Here is a 27,783-nt window from a genome sequence, read left to right on the forward strand (position 1 = left end):
TTACTAAAATGAACAAGCAGTTAAAGCTATGAAAAATAAAGTGCATTTTGACTCATTCTCTTTTTATGATAAATTTCAGTGATGCTAAGAAGTTTCTCATTTCCAGAATAGGAACTGTCTGTCTTGCAAAAAGTCTGTTGAAAAATTATACTTCTAAGATCAGCTCAATAGCTTCATCCCCAAACCCTTTAGTCTTTTTTTCTCTCCCCTGAAGTTCATTTTAAAGATTTCAGAACATATGTGCTAAGGAAACAAGAGAAAGTTATTAGGACAGGTGATCCATAAAAACCAAAGATCTTTTGCTTTTTAAATTGATAGGCTGCTAAATGCTTAGGAATTTTCTTTTCCCCGTATTTTAGAGAACAGACTTGCATTTTCATCCTCTTGAGAAACACTAACGGATGTGAGGAAATATATTGCCATTTAGAAACCCACAGCCCATCACTGGTGGTGAAAAGGTCTTAGCTGAAAAACGCCTCAGGCTCCATAGGGGAGCAGTTCATGAGAAAGCGGAAGGGAAATTCACTGCAGCAAATAATCTGTTTTTGTTGATGATTAAAAAGAGGCTAAATGCATCACCTTTATTTCAAACAAACAACAACAGCAAAGAACTGAAAACCCAAACTGTTGTTGTATTTGTATTTAAAAAAACTCATCTGGATGGTTATTTTTGGTGTAATAAGTCTTGTAACTTACATTGATTGTTTCAGGTCAGTCTAACAGAGCTTTAATTAGGGCTGGTCAAAAACTGGCTGTTGATGGAATAAAACTTTTCATGAACTGTGTCTGCTTCCTGCAATCTTTTTTGGTTTTGTTTTACCCCCAAACTGAATATTTTGCCATTTTGTTGAAATTTTCTGCAATTCCCCTCCCTATTTGCCTTTTTCCATAAGTGCTAAATTCTGCCATCTTCATTCACTGAGTAAGCTACTATTCAACGTGAGTAGGTAAAGCAGGGGTCAGCAACCTTTCAGAAGTAGTGTGCCGAGTCTTCATTTATTCACTTTGATTTAAGGTTTTGCGTGCCAGTCATACATTTTAATGTTTTTAGAAGGGCTTTTTCTATAAGTCTATAATATATAACTAAACTATTGTTGTATGTAAAGTAAATGAGGTTTTTAAAATGGTTAAGAGGCGTAATTTAAAATTAAATTAAAATGCTGAGTCCCCTGGACTGATGGTCAGGACCCGGGCAGTGTGAGTGCCACTGAAAATCAGCTCGCGTGCCGCCTTTGGCATGTGTGCCATAGGTTGCCTACCCCTGAGCTAAAGCAAGGATGGCAGAATCTGACCAGTTATTGAACTTTATTTGGTGTATTATTCATTTGTGCCTTATAAAACAGTCTGATTTAAATTTTATTTTCAAGGTTGGACGATTTGAAATTAACCTCATCAGCCCAGACACCAAATCTGTTGTGCTTGAAAAGAATTTTAAAGATATATCCTCATGTTCTCAGGTACGTATTTATTGGGTAGCTTCCAGTACATCTGGGGTGGGGCTTTTTTGTTCTGGAGATGCTGTGATGGCTTTATTTTAGTCAGTGAGCAGCAGAAAGAAGCAATCAAAGCTTTTGTTGATTATAGAAGATTAAATGAAAACACAATACAGAATATCCTTAAACATAGTGGTTGTATATCATATGTCTCTTTTAAACAATTATACCTTTGTTTTAGTTAACACCTGTACAACTAGATTTTTGGCTTTCTCTATCGAACCCTAATGAAAACATGGTAAGACAGCTATTCTGTACCCCCTCGTCCCCACCAGAGTACTTTGGAAATGTTAAATATAAACTATAGAGTGATGTTTGAGGTAATCATGTTTTGAATGAGAAGAACACATGCTACAGTTTAGAGGTGATAAACCACAATATAGTTTTGGTGACAGCACTGGAGGAAGATGGATTTTAAAATTTGATCAATCATCCAGTTGCTACCATTATAGATGACAGGGGTGACTCCTCCTTGCAGCACTCATTCAAATTCTGTGCCTCCAAATGCCACTTACTGGTTTGTTTTAGCTCCCACAAAGTGCTAGGAATCGCGCAAACATAAAGGAAAACACAGTCCCTGCCTCAAAGTGCTCACAATCTAAAGACGTGCACAGAACTAGTGAATTTATGTGAATTGTAGCGGTAGTTCTGGTCGTCGTTCACCTGCAGCTCGATGTGAATTTTATTAAGGAAGGGGCCACTCGGTTCAATTTTGTCAGTAGCCTGAAGTCTCCAGTTTGGAGGTGCTCTGCGGTGGGGACATTGTGTTTCAGTGAGGGCGTTCGCGAGTAAGAGGAGTACAGCTGTTCTGCCGCCTTGGGACAGGATACAAAGTGTGTGCCTCTCCCCAGTGTGGGACTAGCTCTGCAGCTGAGATTGAGACAGAGCCATGGTTTTGGGACAGAGCCATGGTTTCTGCCTCATTTGGATAATTTAGTAGTAGCAGCAACTCTAAAGTTGGGAATTCCAGTGGCAGAATTAGAGTTAGTGGGGCCCTGTGTGCAGCTTCATTTTTGGGAAGCCCCTCCGGGGACACAGTCAAGAAAAAGAATATTCTCTCATCTCCCCCTCCCCCATTTTTAATTCTTTTTTCCTTCATCCTCCTCCTATATCCTAAGTAATAGGAAGTAAATGAAAATAAAGTGAAGTACCTTGATTGAGGCAGAGGGTTGGGTTCTGGGAGGGAGTTTGGAGACTCAAGGGGTTGGTGTGCAGGAGGAGTTGGGGGGCAGTGCTTACCTTGTGCAACGTGGCTCCCAAAGCAACTGGCATACCCCTCTTGCAGTGGCTCCTAGGCAGAGGGGAGCCAGGGTGTGTCTGCGTGCCACTGCCCACAGGTGCTGCCCCCACAACTCCCATTGGCCACATCCCCCGGCCAATGGGAGCTGTGGAGTTGGCACTCAGGGCAGGGGCAACACACAGACACACACAGCTCAGGGACATGCTGGCCGCTTCCGGGTGCAGCACTGCATGGAGGGAGGGAGGCAGCGTGGACAGGGAGCCGCCTTAGTCCTGCTGCACTGCTGCTGGCATGTCTCTGTGTGCCCTTTAGTGGGAGGGGAGAGTGGGTATCGTGGAGCTGCCTCCCCCCGACCAGGGGCATGTAGAGATGTGCCAGTAGCCTGCTGCTTTTGGGAGCAGTGTGAGATTTGTCCTGCATTTTGGGGGCCCCATGCCATCGCACTGTTTGTTTGTTTCATGATAAATCTGCATCTGGGGAATTCCATGGGGTGAGCTCAAGAGCTATTAAAGGTCTCCAGATGCATTTTCTGAGGGTTCTTAGACCAGCATCTGATCCAAAGCACTCTTTTCAGATGTTATAATTACACTATTCGAAATCTTCCCTTGTATCTGTGTTGCATGGCTACATAGTTTGCAAATTAAAATTGGGATTAGCATATACTATTGCTTCCAGTGGAGGGAAAAGGAGACTGCAAGAGGAATAGGGAAATCTGGCCTACGTAGGCAAATGATAAAGATGAAATAATAGTATTTGTAGCATACATAGATCAGGCAGGCACACAAGAAGGAGAGGTAGGAAAGAAGAGAACCTGTGGATGCCCTGGGTCCAAAATCCATGTTTACCGGGGTAGTGTCATGAGTGGCAGCTGCTAGTTTCCGTGAGCGTCCTGGTAGACAGCAGGTGAACCCATGGGCAGCTCAGGAGAACAACACTGGCAGTGAAGTAATTGATATTTAAAGTATGGTAGGAGCTGGCCTAATATCTTAGACAGTCCTCTTTGTTCTTGCTTTCTTCTTAACTGAGACGAGGTGAATGAGGTAATGTCTTTTATTGGACCAACTTATGTTGGTGAGGGAGACAAGTTTTTGAGCTACACAGAGCTCTTCTTCAGGTCTGGGAAACTCAGTCAAAGCATCACAGCCAAGTACAAGGTCGAACAGATAGTTTAGCATAAGTAGTTAGCACATACATTCAGACTGTGTGCTATGTGCTAACTACTTACGCTAAACTATCTGTTGGACCTTGTACTTAGTGTCACAGCTTTCCCAAACCTGAAGAGCTCTGTGTAAATCAAAAGTTGGTCTCACTAACAGAAGTTGGGCCAGTAAAAGGTTACCTCACTCACCTCAACCCTGTCAGACCCAGGATATTAGAGAGACATCTACAACTTCTTCCAAACTGGGCATTTGTAAGCAATAAATCACTTCAGACTATGTTTCATGCTGGTGTTCTAGTCTTTCACTAGAACATAGCTTGAGTGGGTGGGGAAAAATAAAAGCCTTGTTGAGAACTAAACTGAATACACCTCTACCCCGATATAACGCAACCCTATACAACATGAATTTGTATATAACGCAGTAAAGCAGTGCTGCGGGGGGCGGGGTTGCGCACTCCAGCAGATCAAAGCAAGTTTGATATAACGCAGTTTCACCTATAATGCAGTAAGATTTTTGGCTCCCGAGGACAGCGTTATATCAGGGTAGAGGTGTAGGTGCTAACAAAATGTTCTGTGTTTCCAAAACATCTGTGGCATTAGTGAAAGCATTGATTTTAAAAAACACAAAACAAAAAAAAACAAAAACAAAAAAAATCTGGAGAATTCTTATGGTCCATAGAAATGAAATATTAATTTATTCAGGCCAAGTACTTGGTTACACAGAGCTCATCAGCATTTGTTCACTGTTTAAACACCCTGTGTTAGTCTTTCCTTTATTGTAGATTTATTAGCTAATGTGATAGCTTGGAATATTTACCGTTATGAGCTTAAGATTGATTAAAGTGAAAGAGAGCAGCAGTCTCTTCAGAGTGCATTTAGGGTTATTTTACTTCTGCCCTAGTAAATGTGTTGTTTTTCTGTGGCATGAGTATACTAGGGTGCTTCATTTCAGACTGGAAAATGCATGTCCTGAATTTGTATAATTGACCAAGCCACAAATATAAATGATATAAAAATTTTTAATATATCTACATGTATAATATATACTCTTAAGTGTCACAGACAGCTGTGTGGGTTTCTTGTTAAGTCTCATTGACCTTGTGGGTAACCCAGAACGATAAACAATCACATGTCCCGTTGGTATGACAAGTCGAGACGCCCTATTAGAGAACAGTGCTGGGAGTACAGTTAACAAACAAGCTTGCTGTGCTATTTTCAGGTACAGTGACGCAAGTGTCATCCCACCTCCCCCATACACCTTCCCCTATGCAAGGAAATGAGAAAATTCAGGAGACAGCAATAGATTTTGCCGTAATTATTCCTAGATTTGTGTTAAAACTGTTTTATGCTGAGTCTGGGAACTGGTCTCCTAGGGGCTCACTTTAAGAAAATATGTGAGTTTAACCAAAATAAAGGTCAGAATGGTGGCCCTTTCATATGTATAAAATCTATCCCTTCCTACTTAGTGAACTGAAGGTCCAGAACTACAACAGGGGAATAGTTTGAATTACCTCCCAGTGTTGTAAGATGAGAAGATAGGGGATGATTTGAACGAAATAAGTCAAAGAGAAATGTAGCTAAGGTCAAATTTTTTCATGAGGAAAGAAATTGAGCCTTATTCACCGCTGTTGCTTTAGGGTTTGTATTTTTTGTTTTTTGTGTGTGTAAGAAGTCCTATGACTTTTTCTTTGATAGATGGTGGCAGCCATTAAAAAAGAGAATTGCCATTCTTGATATCTGCGACTGTGCAGCTTTTTTATTCTCTACAAATGCTCAGTATGGGGAAAGTGGTGGTATCTCAGAGATGACTGGCAAGAACTGAAATACAATTATCACTGTATTTCTGAACTGATTTTAAAATACATCTTAAAATAAATACTTCACTAATGCTTTTTAAAAAATTTTCAGGGTATACAACATGTTGATCACTTTGGTTTTATTTGTCGGGAATCTGTTGAACCTGGGATAAACCAGTATGTTTGCTACGTGTTCCAGTGTGCAAGTGAATCTTTGGTAAGTAATTTACATAAACAGTTAGCCTTGGTCTACACTACCAACTTATGCCACTATAATCCTATCGCTCAGGGGTGTGGAAAATCTGAACCCCCAATGTAGTCAGTGCTATGTCAGCAGGATGGCTTCTCCTGGAGAAAAAGCTACCACTTCTTTGGGAGGTGGAGTACCTGCACTGACAGGAGAAGCTCTCTGGTTGGTGTAGGTAGCATCATCACTAGGCACTACTGTGTACTGTGGTACTGTAAGTGTAGATAAGCCCTCGGATTTTCACATTTTGAGAACCTCTTTCATCAGAGGATCTCAAAACACTTAATAATCCCTGAATCTCTGCAGCTGTATGAAGTAGATAAGTGTTGTCATAAGAACGGCTGTACTGGGTCAGACCAAAAGTCCATCTAGCCCAGTATCCTGTCTATTGAAAGTGGCAAATGCCACGTGCCCCAGAGGGAGTGAACCTAACAGGTAATGATCAAGTGATCTTTCTCCTGCCATCCGTCTCCACCCTCTGACAAACAGAGGCTAGGGACACCATTCCTTACCCATCCTGGCTAATAGCCATTAATGGACTTAACCTCCATGAATTTATCCAGTTCTCTTTTAAACACTGTTATAGTCCTAACCTTCACAACCTGCTCAGGCAAGGAGTTCCACAAGTTGATTGTGCGCTGTGTGAAGAAGAACTTCCTTTTATTTGTTTTAAATCTGTTGCCCATTAATTTCATTTGGTGGCCCCTAGTTCTTGTATTATGGGAATAAGTAAATAACTTTTCCTTATCTACTTTCTCCACATCATTCATGATTTTATATATCTCTGTCATATCTCACCTTAGTCTCCTCTTTTTCAAGCTAAAAAGTCCTAGCCTCTTGAATCTTTCCTCATATGGGACCCGTTCCAAACCCCTAATAATTTTAGTTGCCCTTTTCTGTACCTTTTCTAGTGCCAGTATATCTTTTTTGACATGAAGAAACCACATCTGTACGCAATATTCAAGATGTGGGCATACCATCGGTTTATGTAAGGGCAATAATATATTCTCCGTCTTATTCTCTGTCCCCTTTTTAATGATTCTTCACTTTGCACATGGGTAAACTGAGGCTCAGCAATTCAGTCTCTGCACTCTATTGTGAATGCACGCATATATACAGGTACAAGTACACGTGGCTATACTTACTATCTGGACATGTCCAGGTGTTAGAATTTGCAGACACAGATGTTTACAGTGGCAAAATTCAAGTGTATGTGTTTGAGTGCACAAATGGTGGCTAGGTAAAGGCTTAGCTGAGTATCTGACCATAAGTAACTTTGCACATTTTTATCTGTTGAGACGTAGAATCATAGGACTGTAAGGGACCTTGAGAGGTCATCGAGTCTAGTCCCCTGCACTCAAGACAGGGACTATGTGTTATTTTAGACCATCCCTAACAGGTGTTTATCTAACCTGCTCTTAAAAACCTCCAGTGATGAAGTTTCCACAGCCTCCCAAGGCATTTTATTCCAGTGCTTAGCACCCTGACAGGAAGTTTTTCCTAATATCCAGCCTAAACCTCCCTTGCTGCAATTTAAGCCCATTGCTTCTTGTCCTTAGAGGTTAAGGAGAATAGTTTTTCTCCCTCCTTCTTGTAATAACTGTTGACACGTACTTGAGTACCTTGGTGAACTGGGGCCAAATTAGTAAATTAGTAACAGAGCTGGAAATGGAACTTGGACGTACTGAGTTCCAGTCCATGCTTCTACTGCTAAGTTGTCACACTCTTTGTCTGTGCTACACACATCCTCCCATTTTCCAAATGTGCTTACTCTTCTTTTTATTCCTAACTATTCTGAGAAATGAAATAGGAACATTAGGTTTGAAGCAGAAATTTAGATCTATAATTGTTCTGCATAATAGACAGTTGAAATGTGTGATATAAAAAATGTCAGTCAATTGGCCATTGTGATTACAAGACTCAGCATACTCAATTGTTAGATATGACATATATAAAGTAATGTCTTTGCTATATTTTCTGAGAGAGAGAGAGACAAGATGGTTGAGGTAATAACTTTTATTGGACCTACTTCTGTTTGGTGAAACAGACAAGCTTTCAAGCTGCACATAGCTCTTTTCTTAATGTCAGGTACAAAGAAACCATATTAACTAATGGCTTTCTAACTTATTAGTGCTTCAAAGTGAAAGGTAAAATGCCATGAATTTATAGAAGAGATGCACTATTTCTCCTAATAAAGCAGGGTCTAACTGCTCGTAATTAGAGCTAGTTAGAAAAGAAAAGGGGGGGGGAATGGAACCCTCTAAAATGTTTTTCAAGATTTTTTTTTTTTTACTTTAAACAATTTTCAAAAATCAAAAAAATTGAACCAGTTCTTTAGCTGTCTGAAAAACAAAAAGAAAACGATTAAATCTTTAACATTTTTTCATTGAAATTCAAATTTTTGATCCATGTGTTTAACAGAGATAATTTTGACCAGCTCTAACTCACTTCAGAGCACTAAACAATTCCTAATTATTTGAGCATTATGGAGGACCACAGCAGTTATGGGGCTAAGCATTCTTAGCAGTGCTTCAAACAATGTGGGGCAATAATTCTCAAACTTTTGTACTGATAACCCTTTTCACATAGCAAGCCTCTGAGCACAACCCCTCCTTATAAATTAAAAACACTTTTTTGTATATTTAACACCGTTATAAATGCTGGAAGCAAAGCGGGGTTTAGGGTGGAGGCTGACAGCTCATAACCCCCCATGTAATAGCCTCGCGACCGCCTGAGAGATCCAGACTCCCAATTTGAGAATCCCTGATGTAGGAGTAGATCCTCAGCTGGTGGACACCAGCATTTGCCATTGGTGCTGGAACTAGGGGCACCGGGGGGATGCTACAGCAGCTCTGGCTTGAAGTGGTGTCTGAGCATAGCTTTATTGGAGTCCATGGAACTATGCTGCTTTACACCAACTGAGGATCTGACTCACTGTCAAAATTTGAGGAGAGAGAGAACCTATTGAATGTCCAGCAGAATGTCATTTAAAGAAAAATATGCCTTCATGTGATCTTTTGGTTAATTTGATCCCTGATAATACACAGGTGACCTAAAAGAAAGGAGTTTGTTTACAAAGAAATAAAACCCTTCTCCTCAACTTTCTCACATATTTTAAGAGTTAAATAATTACTTGAGTGTAATATTATTAATGGGCAGAGGTCATGGAAAAGAGCCCTGCCATTCGGAAAAGCCGACTAGTAGGCTTTGCTGTTGTTGTCATGTCTGCTTTCCACGAGCCTCGTGAAATCTTACAGTGACAGGACAAGAATAAATTGAATTGTGAGATGTGAGAAACCCACTCAGAAACTATCAGTAACATTAATCAAATAATTTTCATTTAAAAACATTAAATGACATGCCACAGCACACAGAGTGACTAATTCAAGCCTCCATGCCCATGCAAAGCTTTGCTTGAACAATTATACTGGAGACCTGATGATCTACAGAACACTTTTATAATCCTACGTTGAATGTTAGCAGACTACTTGTAGACAGAAACCTGAACATGCAGTCACATTTCATCCCTCACAAACATGCTTCACAGAGAAGTGATAGATGGCAGCAAAGGACTAGATCTAAAGTACAATATTTGAAAGCCCTCTAAGAACTGAACAGGAAATTTCAACACAATTTTCTTCTGCCAGGCTGAAATATAGAAGTGGGCTGGTTTGCTTTTAATAGCAGTGTGTCCTTAAATACATAAAGGGGAAGGAGACTCTGAGAAGTCTGTCTACAAAGGATGAAAGTGCATTTGAATATCTATCCTAGTAGAGGAGAAAATGATCAGCTCTGACCTCTTTCCCATGTAAAATAGAGATTGGCCCTACCCAGTGCTGCAGTGTGTGAGAACGCTGCATTGCTGTATTTGTGATGCAGTGAGAGGAAAGAGGAGGGCATAGACTGGAGTCTGGAACACAATACGTAAGGCTTACTTGTTGGTGACAAAGAAACTTATAGCTTATCTTTCAAATCTTTTGGTCCAAGTGAGTGAGGGACCAAGAGAATAAATAGGCTTGTCCCTAAAGTTTCTGACATACCAACAAGATATAACTGCAGCAACAGATCAAAAGCATTTTGTTCATAGAGACTTGTATCAGGACAAATGAAAACTGTTTTAGGAAAAAAGCCATACGTAACTGTCTCTGTGAAAGGGGACAACAAAGGCCCCTGACTCTTAGGATCACCTACTGCATGTTATGTACCCAACCAAGCTAAAATGTAAATTGCATAGAGGCAAACTGGCAGAAGTGGAGGTCCTAATATGCTCATTGCAGCTACTGGAAGGTAAAAAGTTGTAATCTCTGGGTGCAGTAAGAGACCCAATTTTCAAGCCTGAATGTTTAAAGTTACATATTTATGGCCTGATTTTCCTCCACCCCCAGGGGGTCTCATTTTCAGTGGGAGCTGTGAATGTGCAACATTTCAGAAATAGGCCACTAGATTCCCACAGGGATCTAGAGATCTGTATGGTAAATTTTCAAAAGTGCCTAAGGGCCAAATTTTTTAAGGTGTTTAGGCACTTAAAGATGTAGATAGTCATGTAGGTGCCTAGTGGGATTTTCAAAAGGTCCTAACTCCCATTGATTTCAATTTCCCTTGTCTAAAATCCTCTTGAAATCAGTAGTAAATTAAGAATAGAACCTTGTTCTTCTTCGAGTGATTGCTCATATCCATTCCAGTTAGGTGTGCGCGCCGTGCGTGCACGTTCGTCGGTAACTTTTTACCCTAGCAACTCCAGTGGGCCGGCAGGTTGCCCCCTAGAGTGGCGCCGCCATGGCGCCTGATATATACCACTAGACTACTAAACTTTTATGATAGATCAGTGTATGTAATATGAACAGGAAACAACATTCCTAATATAAAAGAACTCAGTTGTGGAATGACTTAAAAGTCTGATATGATATATCTGACATATTTTCACTTTTATACTGTCTTGTAAAACACCCAGACTTTTCTTAGCCTGTTTTGTTTGTTCATTTCCTTCTAGGTTGATGAGGTAATGCTTACCCTGAAACAAGCCTTTAGCACTGCTGCCGCTCTACAGAATGCCAAGACTCAGATTAAACTGTGTGAGGCCTGTCCTATGCACTCATTGCATAAACTCTGTGAAAGAATTGAAGGTAGCAATTCCGTTTATTTTAAATTCATATAGAAGATTTTCTGTTTTCACTCCAGAATCATCACCATGCATCAGCTCTCAGTTTAATTAAAACCTACCTAATTGCTTGAATCTCAGTTTAGTTAAAGAAGAAAAAAATTCTCATGACCATGATAAATGGCCAATAAATTGAGTAAAGTGGTGGCTATCACAATAAGTATTTTCCAACTAGCCCCTTAAAGCTCTTGCCATAAATATTACATTTTCCTCAAGTATTTGTTTTTGTCCTTCTTTCTGCTCTATTATTTTAGCATGTACAGAAATTCTCAACATAGTGCTCTGAACATATTTGGAACCATACTTCGATGGTAGTAAATGAAGGGACAGTAGTGCTGGAACTGAAGTTTTAGCCTTTCTTTCTGTTTATTCTTTTTCTTATTTTGTAATCTTGTTGATGATTTTTCTCATGGGCCTGATTGCTTTATGTACTTCATTACCTTGTTCTATTACGTGAAATATGTTAATAAAATATGAGGTTAATATCAAATTGAAAAAGGATAATAAAGAATTTAGGGCTAGTGCCTGACTTCAGATCTGCACACATAGCTCTGACTTCAATGACAGTTAAGTATGCCACGGTATGGCTTTTTAATATTTGACAGGATGGTTATTAAAAATGATATAAGCTGGCAGATGGAACCAACATACATTATCAAGTATGATATGCTCTATTCACTAAAAAGTAGTGGTGTGTTCACACACAGACTTGTCTGTCTTTGTATGAGATATTGTAATAAACACCACAAAATTTGTATTTGTTAAATAAAAATGATTATCACTTAGAATTATTAGTTCCCTTTGGTGAGTGAAAAGCATGAGAAGTCTTGGCAAGGAAATACAATTTTATGGTTTAATGTCTGTGTTAAGCACTAGAGTTTTCAGAAGTGGCAAATCCTAGTTGGAAATTCCCTGTTTCTCAATGAAAAGCTACAAATGCATAAGCTGCTGTTTCGTCCCACTGATACCCATGGAAGAACTGTGAAAAGAAGCCAACACCTAGATTTTCAAAAGTGACTTATGAGTTTGGATGCCTCAGCTTTTTGGATACCCCAACTTGAGACAGATTGAGAGCCCAATATTTTTAAAAAGTACAGAACATAGACCATCTGAAAATTAGGGCCTTCTAATATGTTTATCAAGTTGGGCAACTCAATCACCAGTCACTTCTGAAAATCTTTCCCAAAGTACACCTCTATCTCAATATAACGTGACCCGATAAAACACTAATCCGGATAGAACACGGCAAAGCAGTGCTCCGGGGGCACGGGGCTGTGCACTCTGGTGGACCAAAGCACGTTCGATATAATGCGGTTTCATCTATAATGCGGTAAGATTTTTTTTGGCTCCCGAGGACAGCGTTATATTGAGGTAGAGGTGTAATTGTAAAATATTTTGCTACAGTGTTTTTCTTTTTCTTTTTTTATATTTGAGGATGGTGGGCTTCAGACAGAACCAAAGGGTTTATTATAGGGAGGCCTAACAATTTTTCTGAAAAGACCCAATATTCAGTTGCTTATAACTCTGCCAAACTTGAACTATTCAGGTTGAAATCCTCCATGCTGGGTGTCTGCACCAGTCTAAACATTTTTTTTTTAAATTTCAAATAAAATGGTTCAGCGGCTTGAGAACGACGTTGGGGGGGAGATGTGGTGTTTGGCCAATGTTAAAAATTCTTATCTTTTAAGTTAAGAAGCTCTAGCGCTTTTATTCTTTGGAGCAGGGGCATGGAGGTTGTCTGGGACCTTCTCCCAAGTGAAAATCCACCCAATTTTGGCTGGGTTATAAACCTCTGAAAATTGCTGCTTTCACAGAGCATAGTGTGCCCTGGACCTTTTGCTAAAGTTGTTACTCCCAGCTGCTAAAGTTGCTGTGGTCCAGGAACTGAGAGTGAATAGACTGTTTCTCCTGAGTGATTCCCCCTTCTGGAACTCAGAAAGCATTGCAGGGAAGAAGGAAGCAGTCTGACTTGAATGTAGAAAAGTAGATGGGGACAGGGGCAAGTTGGGGAGGAAGGGGGACAGCTTTGCATCTTGATACGGGATCCTAGAACTTATCATTGTTGTGTTCTATTCAAATCCCTCCCAGATGGGATTCCCAATTTTATAAGGCACTGAATTCTTACCTCAGTATGATCTAGTGAGAATAGACAAAGTAAGAGTTTTGTACTTTAATAGAATTTGAAAAGTACTTTGTAGATATGTTAATAGCTTTTTAACTGAAAACCTTCTAAAATAGCTCATCTTTCATTTATTTTATAAGTGTATTATCTTTATGTAGTTTTAATAGCAGCATAGATAGGAATCATAGGATAATCTGGTGAATGAATGTAGTTTTACTAGTTGTTAAAGGCTCTGTTTAATATTTTTTTTTCTGAAGGTCTTTATCCACCAAGAGCCAAACTTGTAATTCAGAGACACCTGTCATCACTTACTGATAATGAGCAAGCAGACATTTTTGAGCGTGTTCAGGTAATAAAGTCAACGCAGTTCATGTGTCCCTCCCATGTCTATGTAAGTTTTGACTTCTTTCATATTCTGGAAATCTTTTTAGCGTATGTGCGCGTGTGTGCAAAGTTTTGTGCTCAGGTTGCTGACTTTTTCTGTGATCAGTGGACTATATTTTAAATTGGGCAGAACCCATGTTCTTCCTTTCAGCTGTATTTGGCTTTCTTTCTTAGTCATCTGCATGGGCTTAATACTCTGCATTAATTCATTTCTCAAAACTATTGTACTGCAATAGTATACTCCAGTCTAAAGTGACTTGAGAAGGTGCTGGTATGGGAACAGTTCAGTTCCCAACTCTGCTACAAACTTCTCATGTGACCATAGGCAAAGTTATTTTGTCTATCTGTGCTTCTGTTCCTCATGTGTAAAATAGGGAAAACAATACTTCCCTATCTTGTGGGGTGATGTGGGGCTGAGTTCTGTGAGGTATATGAGACGTTCAAATAATGAAGTGATGTGGGCAATAAAAAAAAAAAAGGCTAGAGATAAAGCGATTCTAGTATAAGATAAAATAATACATGGTTCCAAAATTCCTCTTAGAATTATCTACGCATGAGTATTGACTCTGGAGGCTCATCGTATAAGCGGGGCTACTTTTTTTTTTTTTTTAATCCTATCCCTCAGTCTGGGGCTTTTTGCCCACCCAATCCCACCTGCAACAAAGTACATTTTACTCCAGCTATTATGGCAGTAGGTCCTGCAGAACCCCTGGGATCCCAGTCCTGCTTCAGGACTCTGTAAGCAAGTATATTTAATGTGCAGATGAAGAATTGGTTCAATGTGTAAGAGCATTTTGGCACTTTATGAAAATCTTCCCCCAAGTCCCATTTTCATTTTAGTCATTGCTTCACTCCATGCTGCAGTGTCTAACGGACTTAGGAGCCTGTCTTGTTTTTAAAATGAACTTAGAGCTCATTTTCAAAATGAGATTTTGAGACTCTGCAATGCCTAATTCTAAGCCTCATTTAAAGTCAATGGGACATGGGCTTCTAAGTACAGTATCTGCATCACTTTTGAGAATGAGATTCTGCAATACCTAATTCTTTCTCAAAAGTAACGCGGGTACTTAAGCCATGTCCCATTGACTTTATATGAGACAGAGACTCCAAAGTCAGTTAAGCACTGTTATCCTGATGGGAGCAATGTGTAAATAACTCTAAAAGTCTGAGGTAAGGGTGCAGATAGGCACCTCCATGATTTCTTCAAAAGCACCTGGCAACTTTTGAAAATGGGACTTATGTCCTAAGCCACTTAGGTGATTTTGAAAGTTGTGCCTGTAAACTACTTTTATGATTGTATGGTGCTACATAAACTTTTGTACAAGTTGTTATTAGAAGTAGTTGAATGGTATTGATAGTGTATATGTAATGCATATTCTAAATTTGCTGGCATCCGGAGCATCAGGAATATCTTACCTTTAGAACCTTCATAGTATTTCTAATCAGAAAACAAAGCAAAAGTGATGTATTGAAAGAGATGTTTTATTTGTTTGTCTATTCTTGACAGAAAATGAAGCCTGTCAGTGACCAGGAAGAAAATGAGCTTGTGATCTTACATCTGCGACAGTTGTGTGAAACTAAACAAAAGACGCACGTCCATATTGGCGAGGCACCATTGGTACAGCCTATACTTTATTTTCTTTCTTTATTCAAATGCAACCTTAGATAATGCTAGGCTACAGTACAACAGGGAAAACTGAGCCTTTTATATTGTGAATGAGCAAGGACTCCTTCTTATCTGTTTTCCATAACTATACTGTTTTTAATTCATTTTGGCATGTTTGATTAAAGTTTATGTTTGGGGTTGCTTTTCTGTTTTTCTGTTCCCTTGGAAAAAGCAGACAGGTAATTTTTGTTGCAGACTTTAGTACAATATAAGCAGTGCCAGAAAAACCTTAGCCAGCCTAAACACAGTAAGAAATAATTGTAGTACAGGGGTGAATATACAGAGCGTTACCTTTTTAGGCCACATGCTTCTTTTCTTTTAAATAAATAACAAAAAACAAAGTTAGCCAGGGGTGGGTGGATCTTAGAAACCTGTTTTAATCCGGCCCTCGAGCTCCTGCTGGGGAGTGGGGTCTGGGGTTTGCCCCGCTCTGGCTCTCCAGCCAGAGAGCAGGGTCAGGGTCCTCTCTATGCAACTCCCAGAAGCAGTGGCATGGCCTCCCTCCAGCACTCCAGCCAGGGAGTAGGGTCGGGGGCCCCAGAAGCAGTGGCATGGCGCCCCTCTGGCTCCTACTTGTAGGGGCAACCTGGGTCTCTGCTCTGCACACTGCCCCCACCCCAAGCACTGCCCCCTCAGTTACCATTGGCTGGGAACTGCAGCCAATGGGAGCTGCAGGGGTGGTGTCCGTAGATGGGACAGCGTGCAGAGCTGCCTGGCCACACCTCCACGTAGGAGCCAGAGAAGGGACATGTTGCTGCTTCCGGGAGCCGCTTGACATAAGTGCCGCCCGGACCATGCACCCCTGAGCCTCTCCTCATGCCCCAAACCCTGTCCCAGCCCTGATCCCACCCCCCTGCCCAGAGCACCCTCCTGCACCCCAAAGCCTTCATCTCCAGCCCCACCTTAGACCCCCCACCCCCAGTCCAGAGCCTCCTCCCGCACTCTGAACTCCTAATTTGTGGCCCCACCCTGGAGGCCACACCCCTAACCAGAGCCCTCACCCCCTCTCGCACCCCAACTCCAATTTTGTGAGCATTCATGGCCTGCCATACAATTTCTATTCCCAGATGTGACCCTCAGGCCAAAAAGTTTGCTCACCCCTGTCCTGTAGGCTAGTTATGTTAAGTAAAGAGCACATGGCTTGTTATATGATCAGGTTTAGTTTTAGTTTTCAGAGGTCTTCAATTGCCGAGAGTCCTACCAAAGCTAAAAAGTGTTCTTGCTTACTTCAGCAGAACATTTCAAACAGTGCAATCCCAGAAAACACTGCCAGCGGTGGCCGGTTTAAACTCGACGTTCTGAAAAACAAGGCCAAGAAATCCTTGACTAGTTCTCTGGAAAATATCTTTTCAAGGGTAAGATTAACAGCTCATTGTCAACAGCTCTTGCAGATATCATTAATGATAAGGTTATACAGTGTTTGTTTGTTTTCATATTTAACAACAGTTCAGATTTATACTAAAAACTAGACAAGCTAAAATCATATGCATGAAACTTAATTGCTTCCTATGGGTTTAATTTGGCTGGATTATGTTGATGTTAAGTGCAGGAAGAGCACACATGCACAGAAGCAGAGACAGTCTTTTAGCAAATATTTATGAAAATGGGTTGAGTTCCCATCAACAGCAAGTAGTGCACAAAGTTAAGTTGCAAGATTTCCAGATATTTTGAGACACAATATAATGTAGTTTAATCGTAATTCTGCATTATGTTTGTGACAGACTGACCAATATCCTGCCATATCCTGGGTAAACCTTATGGAATAAACTTTACTAAGTTAAGTTAAAACTTAGTGACTTAGGGTTAATACCTTTTGGGGTCCATTATGTTAAAAATGCCATTGTTATGGAATTGTATGTAACTCCTCCTAGGACAAGGGGGATGCTGAAGAGGTAGGCTATTATTAGTTCAAACGGGATTCTCCAAGGACCAACTGACAAAGAAAGGATTTTTGGATAAATAACCTGGTTTTAAACAGGCTCGGAATCATCTTGTGATCCAGCAGACGAACAGGATTCCTAGTTCACTGAGGGCCCCAATCCTTAAGGGAGGGTTGGAAGGTCTGGGCTTGCTGAGATGCCATAAGATGGAGGCTTGTTCTGAGTTGAAGCTGTAATGGACTGGAAGCCACAAGGAAATTCCTTGGATGGGATTTGGAAGGACTGCTCCTGCCAGAGCCCAGGATAGATTGGGATGCTCTTATTATTGCAAGTTTCCTGTGGTAGTACTTTTTACCTTAAGAAAAAAACAGGCATGGTAACTTACAGTGACGGGGTAGTCACACTGTTAATTGTCTCTGAAGAGAAAGCAAGCAACTGTGCTTGGGCAGCAGGTCTGTGCTGGGAATAACGCAATGAAGGCAGGGAACTGTGCAGCTTGGAAACACTCCAGTCAGAAAGGAGTGAGGTGCAGATCTCCACCCAAGAAAGGCAACAGCTGGGGAGCAGGAAGTCTGGGAATGGTTGCCCTTGCTGGACCTTTGAGGGGAAATACAGGTGCAGTTGCCCTGAACTGTGTGACAACATTCATTAAGTAAACAGAGTCAGTCCCTTCTGAAAGAGCAGTAATAAAACAGCATCATGTGTAGTCTGTTGTAACTCTTTTCCTTCATGAAATAAGTACTTGAACGCTATAGCTTCTAGTTCTGCAAAGCCAGTGTCACAGGGTTCCCTCAGCTAGCCTGTGTGCTGCACTGCCTGGCCGATTTGGGTTGCCTCTGTCATGGTATGAGCCCCTACTCTGAACCTTAGCGTCCAAAAGATGGGATACCAGCATGAATTTCTCTAAGCTCAGTTACCAGTTTAGTACTTGTAGCGCTGCCACCAACCAAGAATTCCAGTGCCTGGTACACTCTGGTCCCCCCAAAACCTTGCCCGGGGAACCCCAAGACTCAGTCCCTCTGGATCTTAACACAAGGAAAGTAAACCCTTTCCCTCACTGTTGCCTCTCCCAGGCTTCCCCTCCCTGGGTTACCCTGGAAGATCACTGTGATTCAAACTCTTTGAATCTTAAAACAGAGAGAAATCGGGCTTTTCCTCCCCCCTTCTCGCCTTCCTCCCACCAATTCCCTGGTGAGTGCAGACTCCCTTCCCTTGGGTCTTACACAAGATAGCCAAAAATCAATTAGGCTCTTAAAAAGAAAAGCTTTTAATAAAAGAAAGAAAAAAGTAAAAGTTTTCTCTGTAAAATCAAGATGACAAATGTTACAGGGTCTTTCAGCTTATAGACACTAGAGAAAATCCTCCTCCCAGCACAAATACAAGTTTCAGCAACAGAGATACGATCCTTCCAGCAAATACACATTTGTAAATAAAGAAAACAAACAAAAAGACTAAACCGCCTTCCTAATTGGTATTTACTAAATTGAACAGAAGAGGCTGTTTCAGAAATTTGGAGATATCTGCTTACATGTCTGGTCCCTCTCAGAACCCAGAGAGAACAAAAACCCCATGAAACAGCCCAAAACAAAGGCTTCCCTCCACCGAGATTTGTAAGTATCTTGTTTCCTGATTGGTCCTCTTGTCAGGTGTTCTAGGTTCACTGTTTGTTAACCCTTTACAGGTAAAAGAGACATTAACCCTTAACTATCTGTTTATGACAGCCTCTTACTCAAACATGCACACAAGCCATTTCTTTTCCCCATGTATAGCTTTTATCTTTAGATTCCCAGCTTTGCAGAGCATAGTACAGGCAGGTATTAGGAGGAGCCTTCTACTCAGGTATCTCTACCGCACACAGCTCACTCTCTCAGCCACCCTAACTACACGTACTACTACACTGAACAAACAAGAGTTCTGGAGTGAAGCTGCAGCAAAGCTGGAGCAGAGCAGTTCTGAAGCACCTTCATTGGCAGCAAGAAGGAACTGAGGGTGTGGGGAGCATGCTGTGCCCCTTATACCTCACCATGGAGGCACCACTCTAGGGGTTGCTAGAGGCACTCCCCTACGGGTACTGCTAGGGAAAAAATTTCCGCACTGATGCACGTGGTGAGCATGCACACCTATTATGGAATAGATATTAGCAATCACTCAAAGACAAGTTACAGAAAAGGTAACTGTCTTTTCCTGCCAAATATATATCGTCCCTTATTGATCTGATTTATCTCATTAGCCCAGTCATTGCCCACGTATGTCAACAATCTCACCATGACAGGTTAATTGCCTCCAGTTAAGCCTTTAATCTTCCCTGTCACACAATTACCTAAGCGACCTGGGTGCTATGGCTCTCACTGTGTCACGATCAGTTTCAAAAATTGCAAAATATTAAGGTTATGGCTATATTACATACAATCAGAGGTACCCAGATATTGATGAATGGCATCTCATTTCATCATTTAATGTTAGCCAAGGTGCTATGTGCAATTAAAACAAAGTAACAATTGGAAAAGCTGAATAATTCTAAAAGGTAGGGTAGTATTTTCTGTCTTCTCCCCTCAGCCTTCTTCTCCCCACAGTGTGGTGTTCTAAAATCCTATTTAAGCTCAGACTGGTAAAAGCACTGTAACTAAATGATGGCAGGCAGGCTAGGAGCAGAGAGAAGAGATGTAAAGAGGCACAAGGGAGGAAGGTCTAGGAGTTATTGGACCGAGGGCCGTAAATCCTGATGGACTGTGTTAGTGAGGTGTAACTATTGTGCTGACAATGATATGTCTAAATGTATTGCCTGGGCCATCAGAACTAGTTGGACTACAAATGGGAGATACTTAGGTATGAGTTCAGCAAGGTACTTCAGCTCTTAACTTCAAGCATGTGAGTCAGCCCATTGTAGTCCTTGTGCTTAAAGTTAGTCATGGGTTTAAGAACCTTGTTGAATTGGGGCCATACCTATCATGAATTCTTGGATCAGATTAATCTGACGACGTTTGGAAAGTTGAGTAGCAATTGTGACACCCTAAAGCCATGACCTGAGTATGGGGGAATGATCTGTGAAAGATCTGAGTAATTTCAGCAGTTAGAAGTATCGTCAGATAGTGACAGTAACAGCAGTGCTGTGTGCTTTGAATCTTTTATGTTTAATGCCCATAGAGCATATGACGGGGCGGGGGGAGTACTCTGGGGTCTGATAGTTCAGTGCTTCACTAGGGGATGCTGCTATTGAACAGACACATGTCTGGAGATGGAATGTGAATCTAGGAATGACCCAATAAATATTATGAAACATAGTCTTTACTGCATAACTCAGTCAGGTATGTGGGCACATTAACGTGTTGTAGCTCACAATGTGAGAAATTGTTTCCACTACACTGGTACAAGGGGTGAGTAGGCTGTTTTCTAATTGGTCTACTAAAGATACAGAAAGCACTGGTAAGAATTGCTCTATAGGTAAGATCATTTTTCTCCATGATTGCTTATTTCACCATTTAGAATATGGTATGTCTCTCTTCTGACCAGGGTCATTGTGATATAAAGCAGTGTCTTGCATAGTATAAAGCAGAATGAATTTTCTGGAGTCTGTGGGTTGCATAAAGTAATCCATATGGTAGTTTGGTTTATTTAAGGAGATGGACCTACACATGTCCAATCTCGTCTGATATGATGAATATATTACATGACCAAATAAAACTGCAAATTTTAGGTGCCAAAAATGTATCCTGTATGTAACTACAATAGATTAAAAACAATCAGTATGTCGCAGAGCATCTTCCAAAAAAACTAGAAATGGGTCCACAGGGAATCCTTTCCTTGCACTTCCAGCAATGGCTTCATTAATGCAAGAATTGGAAAAGATTGATAAGGACATTGCATCTAATTGGATATGGGATAGGGATTTGTTGTTGCGTGTGTACAGTGCCTGGCGCAACAAGGCCCTGATCCAGGACTTGGCTTTAGGCACTACTGTAATAAAAATTATTAAAAATAATACATAGTAACTTCTCTTTCTCTTTTTTGCCGTCTACCTTTTAAAAGACTGCTGCTTGTTTCATGTTCGATTGTAAGCTCCCTGGGACAGGAAACATCTCTCCCTCTGTGTAAGACACTGTAGAAAAACACAGTGTGGCCCTAATAATGGTTCAAGTCATTTAACTGTACCATGATGTAAAAACTGACGACATCACTTGTCCTCTTTATTGTAAAGTTTTAGTAAACAAAAGATTTATGTAATTTTATAACTAGGAAGGAAAACGGTGATAGTTCAGATCAACTGCACCTGCTTTTCCCCCTCTATGGTACAGCAAGAACACTGTTCTCAGGCTTCTGGCTCCCAAGCTATCAGCAATCTTGGGTGGAGATGTGTCTTTCTCTCTCTTTCCCTTCTGACTAGAGTATCTCCAGGCTGAACAGTTTCCTGCCTCCACTGTGTCATTCTCAGCAAAGACAGGCTGCCTTAAGCAATCTTCTCTTACCTTCTGTTCCCTAATAACAGAATGATTGCCAACAGTTAATAAGTTACTACACAGCACTTCCTATGCAGGCCTATTTTATTCTTAAGGTAAAAGCGCTACAGAGAAAACACATTAAAAACAGTAACAGAACATAATAATCAGCTTGCATGAGATCAACACAACCCTAATATGAGCTCTGGCAAGAGCAGTCCTTCAAAACACCACCCAAGGAGTTGTGGTTTCACATTCATCACAGCTTCAGCTCAGAACAAGCAGCTTCATGACATGTTAAGTCCACAGTTCAGGGGTCTTTGATCTGGAGTTTCCAGGAGAAGGTAATTAGCAAAGAATTGAGCTTTCTCCCCAGGGCATAGTTTCAAAAGGATGGAATCATCCCCAGGTATTTCCTAGGATATCCAGTTTACAAAGGTTGTCACTAAAAATCCTTTGAAGTGCCTCATGTCTTCCAGAGATTGTAGTAATCCTGTCTTCCTGCTAAAGAAGTTCCATACAATCCCACAGCAGTACATAAACATTTTCATTTTTAATGCGATGAACTCAGAAATATTAAACCTAATTCAGTAAGGTTTGTCCAGGATAATACAGGACATTGCTGCAGTTGTCACAGAAACAAATTCTAAGTTTCTATTCAGAAAGTTGCTATGTTGGTAGTCTCAGGCCACGTCCAGACTAGGAATTAAAATCGATTTTAGATACGCAACTTCAGCTACGAGAATAACGTAGCTGAAGTCGAATTTCTAAAATCGAGGTACTCACCAGTCTGGACGGCGCGGCATCGATGTCCGCGGCTCTCCGCGTCGATTCCGGAACTCCGTTCGGATTGATGGAGTTCCGGAATCGATGTAAGCGCGCTCGGGGATCGATACACCGCGTCCAGACTAGACGCGATATATCGATCCCCGAGCAATCGATTTTAACCCGCCGATGCCGCGGGTTAGTCTGGACGAGGGCTTAGAAAATCTGTTCACATATTTGATTAGTAGATCATGAAAGAGGAAAGACCAAGAAATCCATGGAATGTAAAATCCTTCTTCGTCCTCTGATTGTACGTGCAAAGTTTTTTTCATTTTTTTTTAAAGATGCGCTTGTAAAGTCTCTGTCATAATGGATTAAGAAATATATACTTATAAAATACTCAAGCAACATGTAAGGACAGGATTGTGAACAGCTGCTTGCCCAGATAGTCCCATTGGCATCAATGGTGCTGCTTGAGTGAGTAAGTGCTCACTAATGTCAGTAGAGGGTTTACAGTCTAACCCTAAATGAGAAGCCTATTTGTTTTATTAAAAATAAAAATCTCAAAAGTATGTGTCTTTCTCATTTGCTTACTTTGCTGAAATGTTCTGAAAGTTGCCAGGGCTGAACTGAAAACAAGCTGTGGCTTCATAGCTGTGCATCCCAGAAAAATAAATATAACCTGTGCTTGACCTCAAACCTCATAAATATAGTTTGAATTTTGGTGCTCGTGCACATACCAGACTAAGAAAACAAAGGTTTTTCTCTGTCTCAAAAATGTAATATTTATAGTAGTCCATGTTTTTTTTAATGCCAAAAGCACAACATGACCCTTCCCTAAACTAAAATAATGTGTTAATTCACAGAATTTTCATTCATATCTCTTACATGATATGCCACTGAAGAGAGATGCTTCAGGGCCAGCATTCCTTTCTGTTAGTAACAGGCTTTAGGAGGTAGTGTGCGCATCCATGGCACCGAGAGTGGTTTTCAGGACTGAAGCTCTGGGAGGAAAAAGTAACCTGAAGCAATTCTTGACATTGTAAAACATTATCTGTGGCTGTGAGTACAACAAGAGGAGCTACTATGCCTTAAGTCTACCAACAATTTCTATAAAATATTGATTTATTATTGTATTACTGTAGCACCTCTGAGCCCAGTCAATGACCAGGACCCATTGTTCTAGGTGCTATACAGTCAGAACAAAAAGACAGTCCCAAAGATCTTACAATCTCCATATAAGATGAGATAATAGACAAATATAGTCAGATCAGATGGGGCAGTACAAAAAAAACACGAGACAGTATTGGTCAGCATGATAGACTGTGGTCTCAGTACACCAGCAGCCTGTTACAGTTTTGTAGCCATCACAGAAAAAAGGAGTGTTTTGAAGAAGGATAGTGAGTTAGTTTTGTGGATGTTTATGGGGTGCTTCTCTCAGGTGTCAAAAACAGCATGAGAGAAAGCAAATGAATTTACTGTTGTGTATCTGATTAATTATCAAAGTAGCATGCTTCAGGAGCTGAGGAATATCTATTCCCATCAGATAATAAAACAATGTAACATAATGTACTCTGATCGTATATTTCACCCAAAGGCTTGCAGTGTTCACTGACTATTCTCAGTAAATACAGTCGTTATAACTGGATAGATAGCAGAACTGCAGAAAAGAATGCGAGGGTCATAGAGGATCATCAGTAGTGTGACACTGTTGCAAAAAATGCCAATCTCATTCTGGGTGTATTAACAGGAGTGTCATGTAAGACATAGTAGGTCATTGTTTTGCTGTACTTGGCACTGGTGAGGCTTTATCTGGGGGACTGTGTTGGGTGTTTGGGCATGGCACTTTAAGAAAGATGTGGACAAATTGGAGAGAGCCCAGAAGAGAAAAACAAAAATAAGAGGTTTAGAAAACGTGTCTTAGGGGAAAGTATGGAATAATTGGGCATGTCTAGTCTAGAGATGAGAAGGTCTAGATATGTTTGGTCCTCTTGTAAAGGGGAGATGGACTATATAACCTCTTGAGGTCCCTTCCAGCCCTACAGTTCTATGATGCTGTTCTCCAATAGATTATGCTAACACCAATTGTAAATGGCGTGTGGAAGAAAAGAAAGGAACCTTACACAAGTGTAGGATGGAATCACTTACCTCCAAGGAAGAGTGGGAGATCCGCAGTAGACTTTGTAGGTCTGTGACTCCAAATCCACTCTAATAAATCTATCATTCTCAAAACAAGATTTGAAGAGTCAGGGAATTAGGTACAGTCTGGTTGTTCCAGAGGGTTGTTGAATTGGGAATGGGAGAGGAAGCCCTGTATTAGAAGAATCTACCTCTGGTAAAGGTTCTGAGTGGGTGGAGAACAAATTAAGTCTGAAAATTTTGAGGAACGTATAGATTGTTTTGTCAAATAGGAAAAGATTCTTTTGGAATGACATGAGGGCAGGAGACAGGTTCCAGAAACACCTTAATGATTATTAGAGAGATTCTGTGGGTTTGAATGGACAGGAATCCAATAAAAAAAATGTATCTCATTTCTGGTAGTTCTTTTTGATTGCAGTAGGTCATTTATTTAGATTTCAAAATAACTCTTTGTGACTTTGCATGTTTAAACTAAGTTGGTAATCACTACACATACTGCTTTCAGGAAGATGAGGCATAGGTATGTCCCTATTTGGAGTATACCCCTGTTTGGTCCTTATTGCAATCAGAGCCTCTTCCTAAAGTTTGTTGTATTTTTTTCCCTTTAGGGGATAGCAGAAATTCTTCCTTGCCTCTGCCAAGAAGTAGCTTATTTTTCCTTGTCAAAAACCTTGACGTGGAAGCAGGCAATTCTTTTTACTTGCAACAGATTTTTACTCTTCAAAATCTTTCCATTCTTCACTGCAGAAAAAGAGACCAGTGATCATTTTTCATAATGGAGAGGGGGCTTGATGGACTGTAAATCTCACTATATAACTCTGAGATGATGGAACTGTACTATACAGATGTAAACATGTGATAGACTTTACATTTGAGGCTTACTCTGGGTGCAGCCATCTTGGATTGGAATGTAAATATATATGTAATGCATGTGTATAAAAATCGCAAACATTTATAGCTTCTATTTTATAATCCATCCATGAATGCCATCAAAATTTAAGATAAAATTTAATGTTTTTTCCTTGCAAATAACTTTATTTAATATTTAAACCCATTGCATAGCATACTAATTAAAAAAATCAGTGAGTGAATTTAGTGCTCTGAAATCAAAGGATAGATTGAATTAGATTAAGATGAATAGTACATGCAGTTATTATGTGGACTTTTTTAGATAGCACTTTGTAGCACCTCACTGTTTACCTGCAGGATCTCTGTTATTTTTTTCCAGTCATCTCTTAAACAATTTATTTAATCCTACTATGAAGAACAAAACTTGGGATAAAATGGAACACTCTCATTCTTGCAGGGAGCTAGCAGAATGCGAGGCCGTCTGGGCAGCATGGACAGCTTTGAACGGTGCAGCAGCCTTACTTCTGACAGGGTATGTAATGAAATTAAGTAAAACTGGAATGTGCTGTGGCTAATGCTGAAGCAGTAACACAGCAACTCTCCTTCTTTGATTTCAAGGTGGCCACATAAAGAACAAATGTATATTGCAAAGAGATATATCTACAATGGAGTATAATCCTTATTTCAGTTTTCTAAACCACATTATTGTTAAAGCTCAAACTCAAAGAAAATCTTGCTCTTTTTCATTCATGCTGGCTGTTTATTTTTTAAACTTCACCTAACTTGCTTTTGTGGTCAAGCTAAACCAGAGAATTTATAGTCTGCTTCTGTTTCATAACTTTTTTCAGAGGGATGTTTAAACTAAAAAAGAAAACACAATTTTAAAAAATTCTATTACTTTTTTCAAGTAAAAAAAGCTGTTTTTACCACATTCAAACTGTGAACATAAAACTAGGTAACGGTCACCACTGTGGTTTTTTTTCTTTGTTTGTTTTTTAAAATGTACATAAAGCTGTTGAAACACAAATTATTTGTTACTGAATAAAAGAGAAGCTTGAATCTTTTTTTTAAGTAGTTGAAAACCCCATGTGTAATGCCAGTTATGTTCACTTTCATTTTATTTCCTGTTTTTAATGTCTTTCCTTTTACCTCACACAACATTTGAATGAATGATTGTTTTTCCCAGGAGAAGGAGGATCCATAACAGCTTTTATTATTTGATTTTCCTGCTGCTGTTACTCAGAATCTGACTGTGTAATAATAATCTGTTTTTCCAGGATATTGCTTTGACAGTACAGGAAATATGTTCATGATATGTCGAGGAAGCTAGTTTAAACCAGCTTTGGCTGTGAACGTTTTCCATACTTTCTTTTTCCTGAAAGAGCTAGAAGTCTAGCAGTTGCAATTGTTAGTAGCCAAAGGGTGTTCAAGAGAGGAGCGACTGGTCTATTATGAATGCTTTGTGTGCATCGTCTTTGTTGCTTTAAAAAGGACATGGCTATTTCAGAGCTAATTATCAAAGGATGTCTGGTGTTGGTTGCGCAGCTGATAATTAGCATACAATAGGCCATGACCAAGAAGGGGAGAGGCTTTAGTTCTTCCAGACCCTTGAGCTGTAGGATTTGTTTACTTATGTTACCAGTTGTACAGTGCAGGGGGGAAAGTGTCACTCCTGTCTGATTTCCTTTCAGGACTGTTCACCCGGGGATTCTCCTCCAGCCACTCCTCCAGCTTCCCCCGTGTCCTCTGTCTGGCAGCCATTTCCCGAAGAGGACTCTGATTCTCCTCAGTTTAGAAGGCGTGCGCATACTTTCAGCCATCCAACGTCCAATGCCAAGAGGAGGATTACTTTTCAGGACGGGAGGTCCCAGAGTGTTAAATCTCCACTTCTGAGACAGAATTCTGTAGAGCAGAGCAGGTGAGTTTGGGCATTCAAATGTGTACAAGCATTTTCAGAGATTTTTCTGATGAGGAAAAGTAGAATGAAATGAATAAAATAAATAATGCCCATCCACGCATTTAAGCCACAGTTGTTAATGTTCACATAGGCTGCTTGTGCAGTGTTTAGATTTTTCATAATTTGTTCAGAAAACTTCTCTACAGCAATAGTATTTGTTGCTGTACCCCAGTTGATACACAGACAGTAATTAACTAACCAAAGAGCCAGTTCTCATCTCGGCTCTGTGGCCTTGGGCAAACCACTTAATCTTTTGAGCTGTGTCTACATTAGAGAATTTTAGGGGATGGAAAATTCCCATCAGTTCAGCTTCACAGGTGTCTTTCTTGTCTCCCACCAGGTCAGTTAAACCTCCTGAGGAAAGGGTTGTAGGAATTCAATACTACTACCACATTGTGAGCTATATTTAACTTTTTTGAGAGGATAGCATGTGTAGGCTCCATAGTGTCCTTTCCCAAATGTCTCCCTTTTAAACTCTTTTCCTTTTACTCTGGA

At 40.4% G+C, this 27,783-nt stretch overlaps 1 protein-coding gene across 5 annotated transcripts in view; it reads left to right on the forward strand.

The window, feature by feature from the left end:
• TBC1D4 (TBC1 domain family member 4) overlaps positions 1-27,783 on the forward strand; it is a 188,378-nt gene that overhangs the window by 104,794 nt on the left and 55,801 nt on the right. For 3 of the 5 annotated variants that reach the window (XM_050947166.1, XM_050947177.1, XM_050947185.1), the window contains exons 3-10: positions 1,368-1,457; positions 5,801-5,905; positions 10,926-11,058; positions 13,473-13,564; positions 15,107-15,217; positions 16,498-16,620; positions 25,789-25,863; positions 27,023-27,249. In XM_050947166.1, coding sequence (XP_050803123.1) covers positions 1,368-1,457; positions 5,801-5,905; positions 10,926-11,058; positions 13,473-13,564; positions 15,107-15,217; positions 16,498-16,620; positions 25,789-25,863; positions 27,023-27,249 — 956 coding nt within the window. The remainder of the gene's footprint in view (positions 1-1,367; positions 1,458-5,800; positions 5,906-10,925; positions 11,059-13,472; positions 13,565-15,106; positions 15,218-16,497; positions 16,621-25,788; positions 25,864-27,022; positions 27,250-27,783) is intronic. The other 2 variants (XM_050947169.1, XM_050947193.1) reach the window with 1 other exon arrangement.

This window comes from Gopherus flavomarginatus, chromosome 1, assembly GCF_025201925.1.
Source record: "Gopherus flavomarginatus isolate rGopFla2 chromosome 1, rGopFla2.mat.asm, whole genome shotgun sequence".
Lineage (NCBI taxonomy): Eukaryota > Metazoa > Chordata > Testudines > Testudinidae > Gopherus > Gopherus flavomarginatus.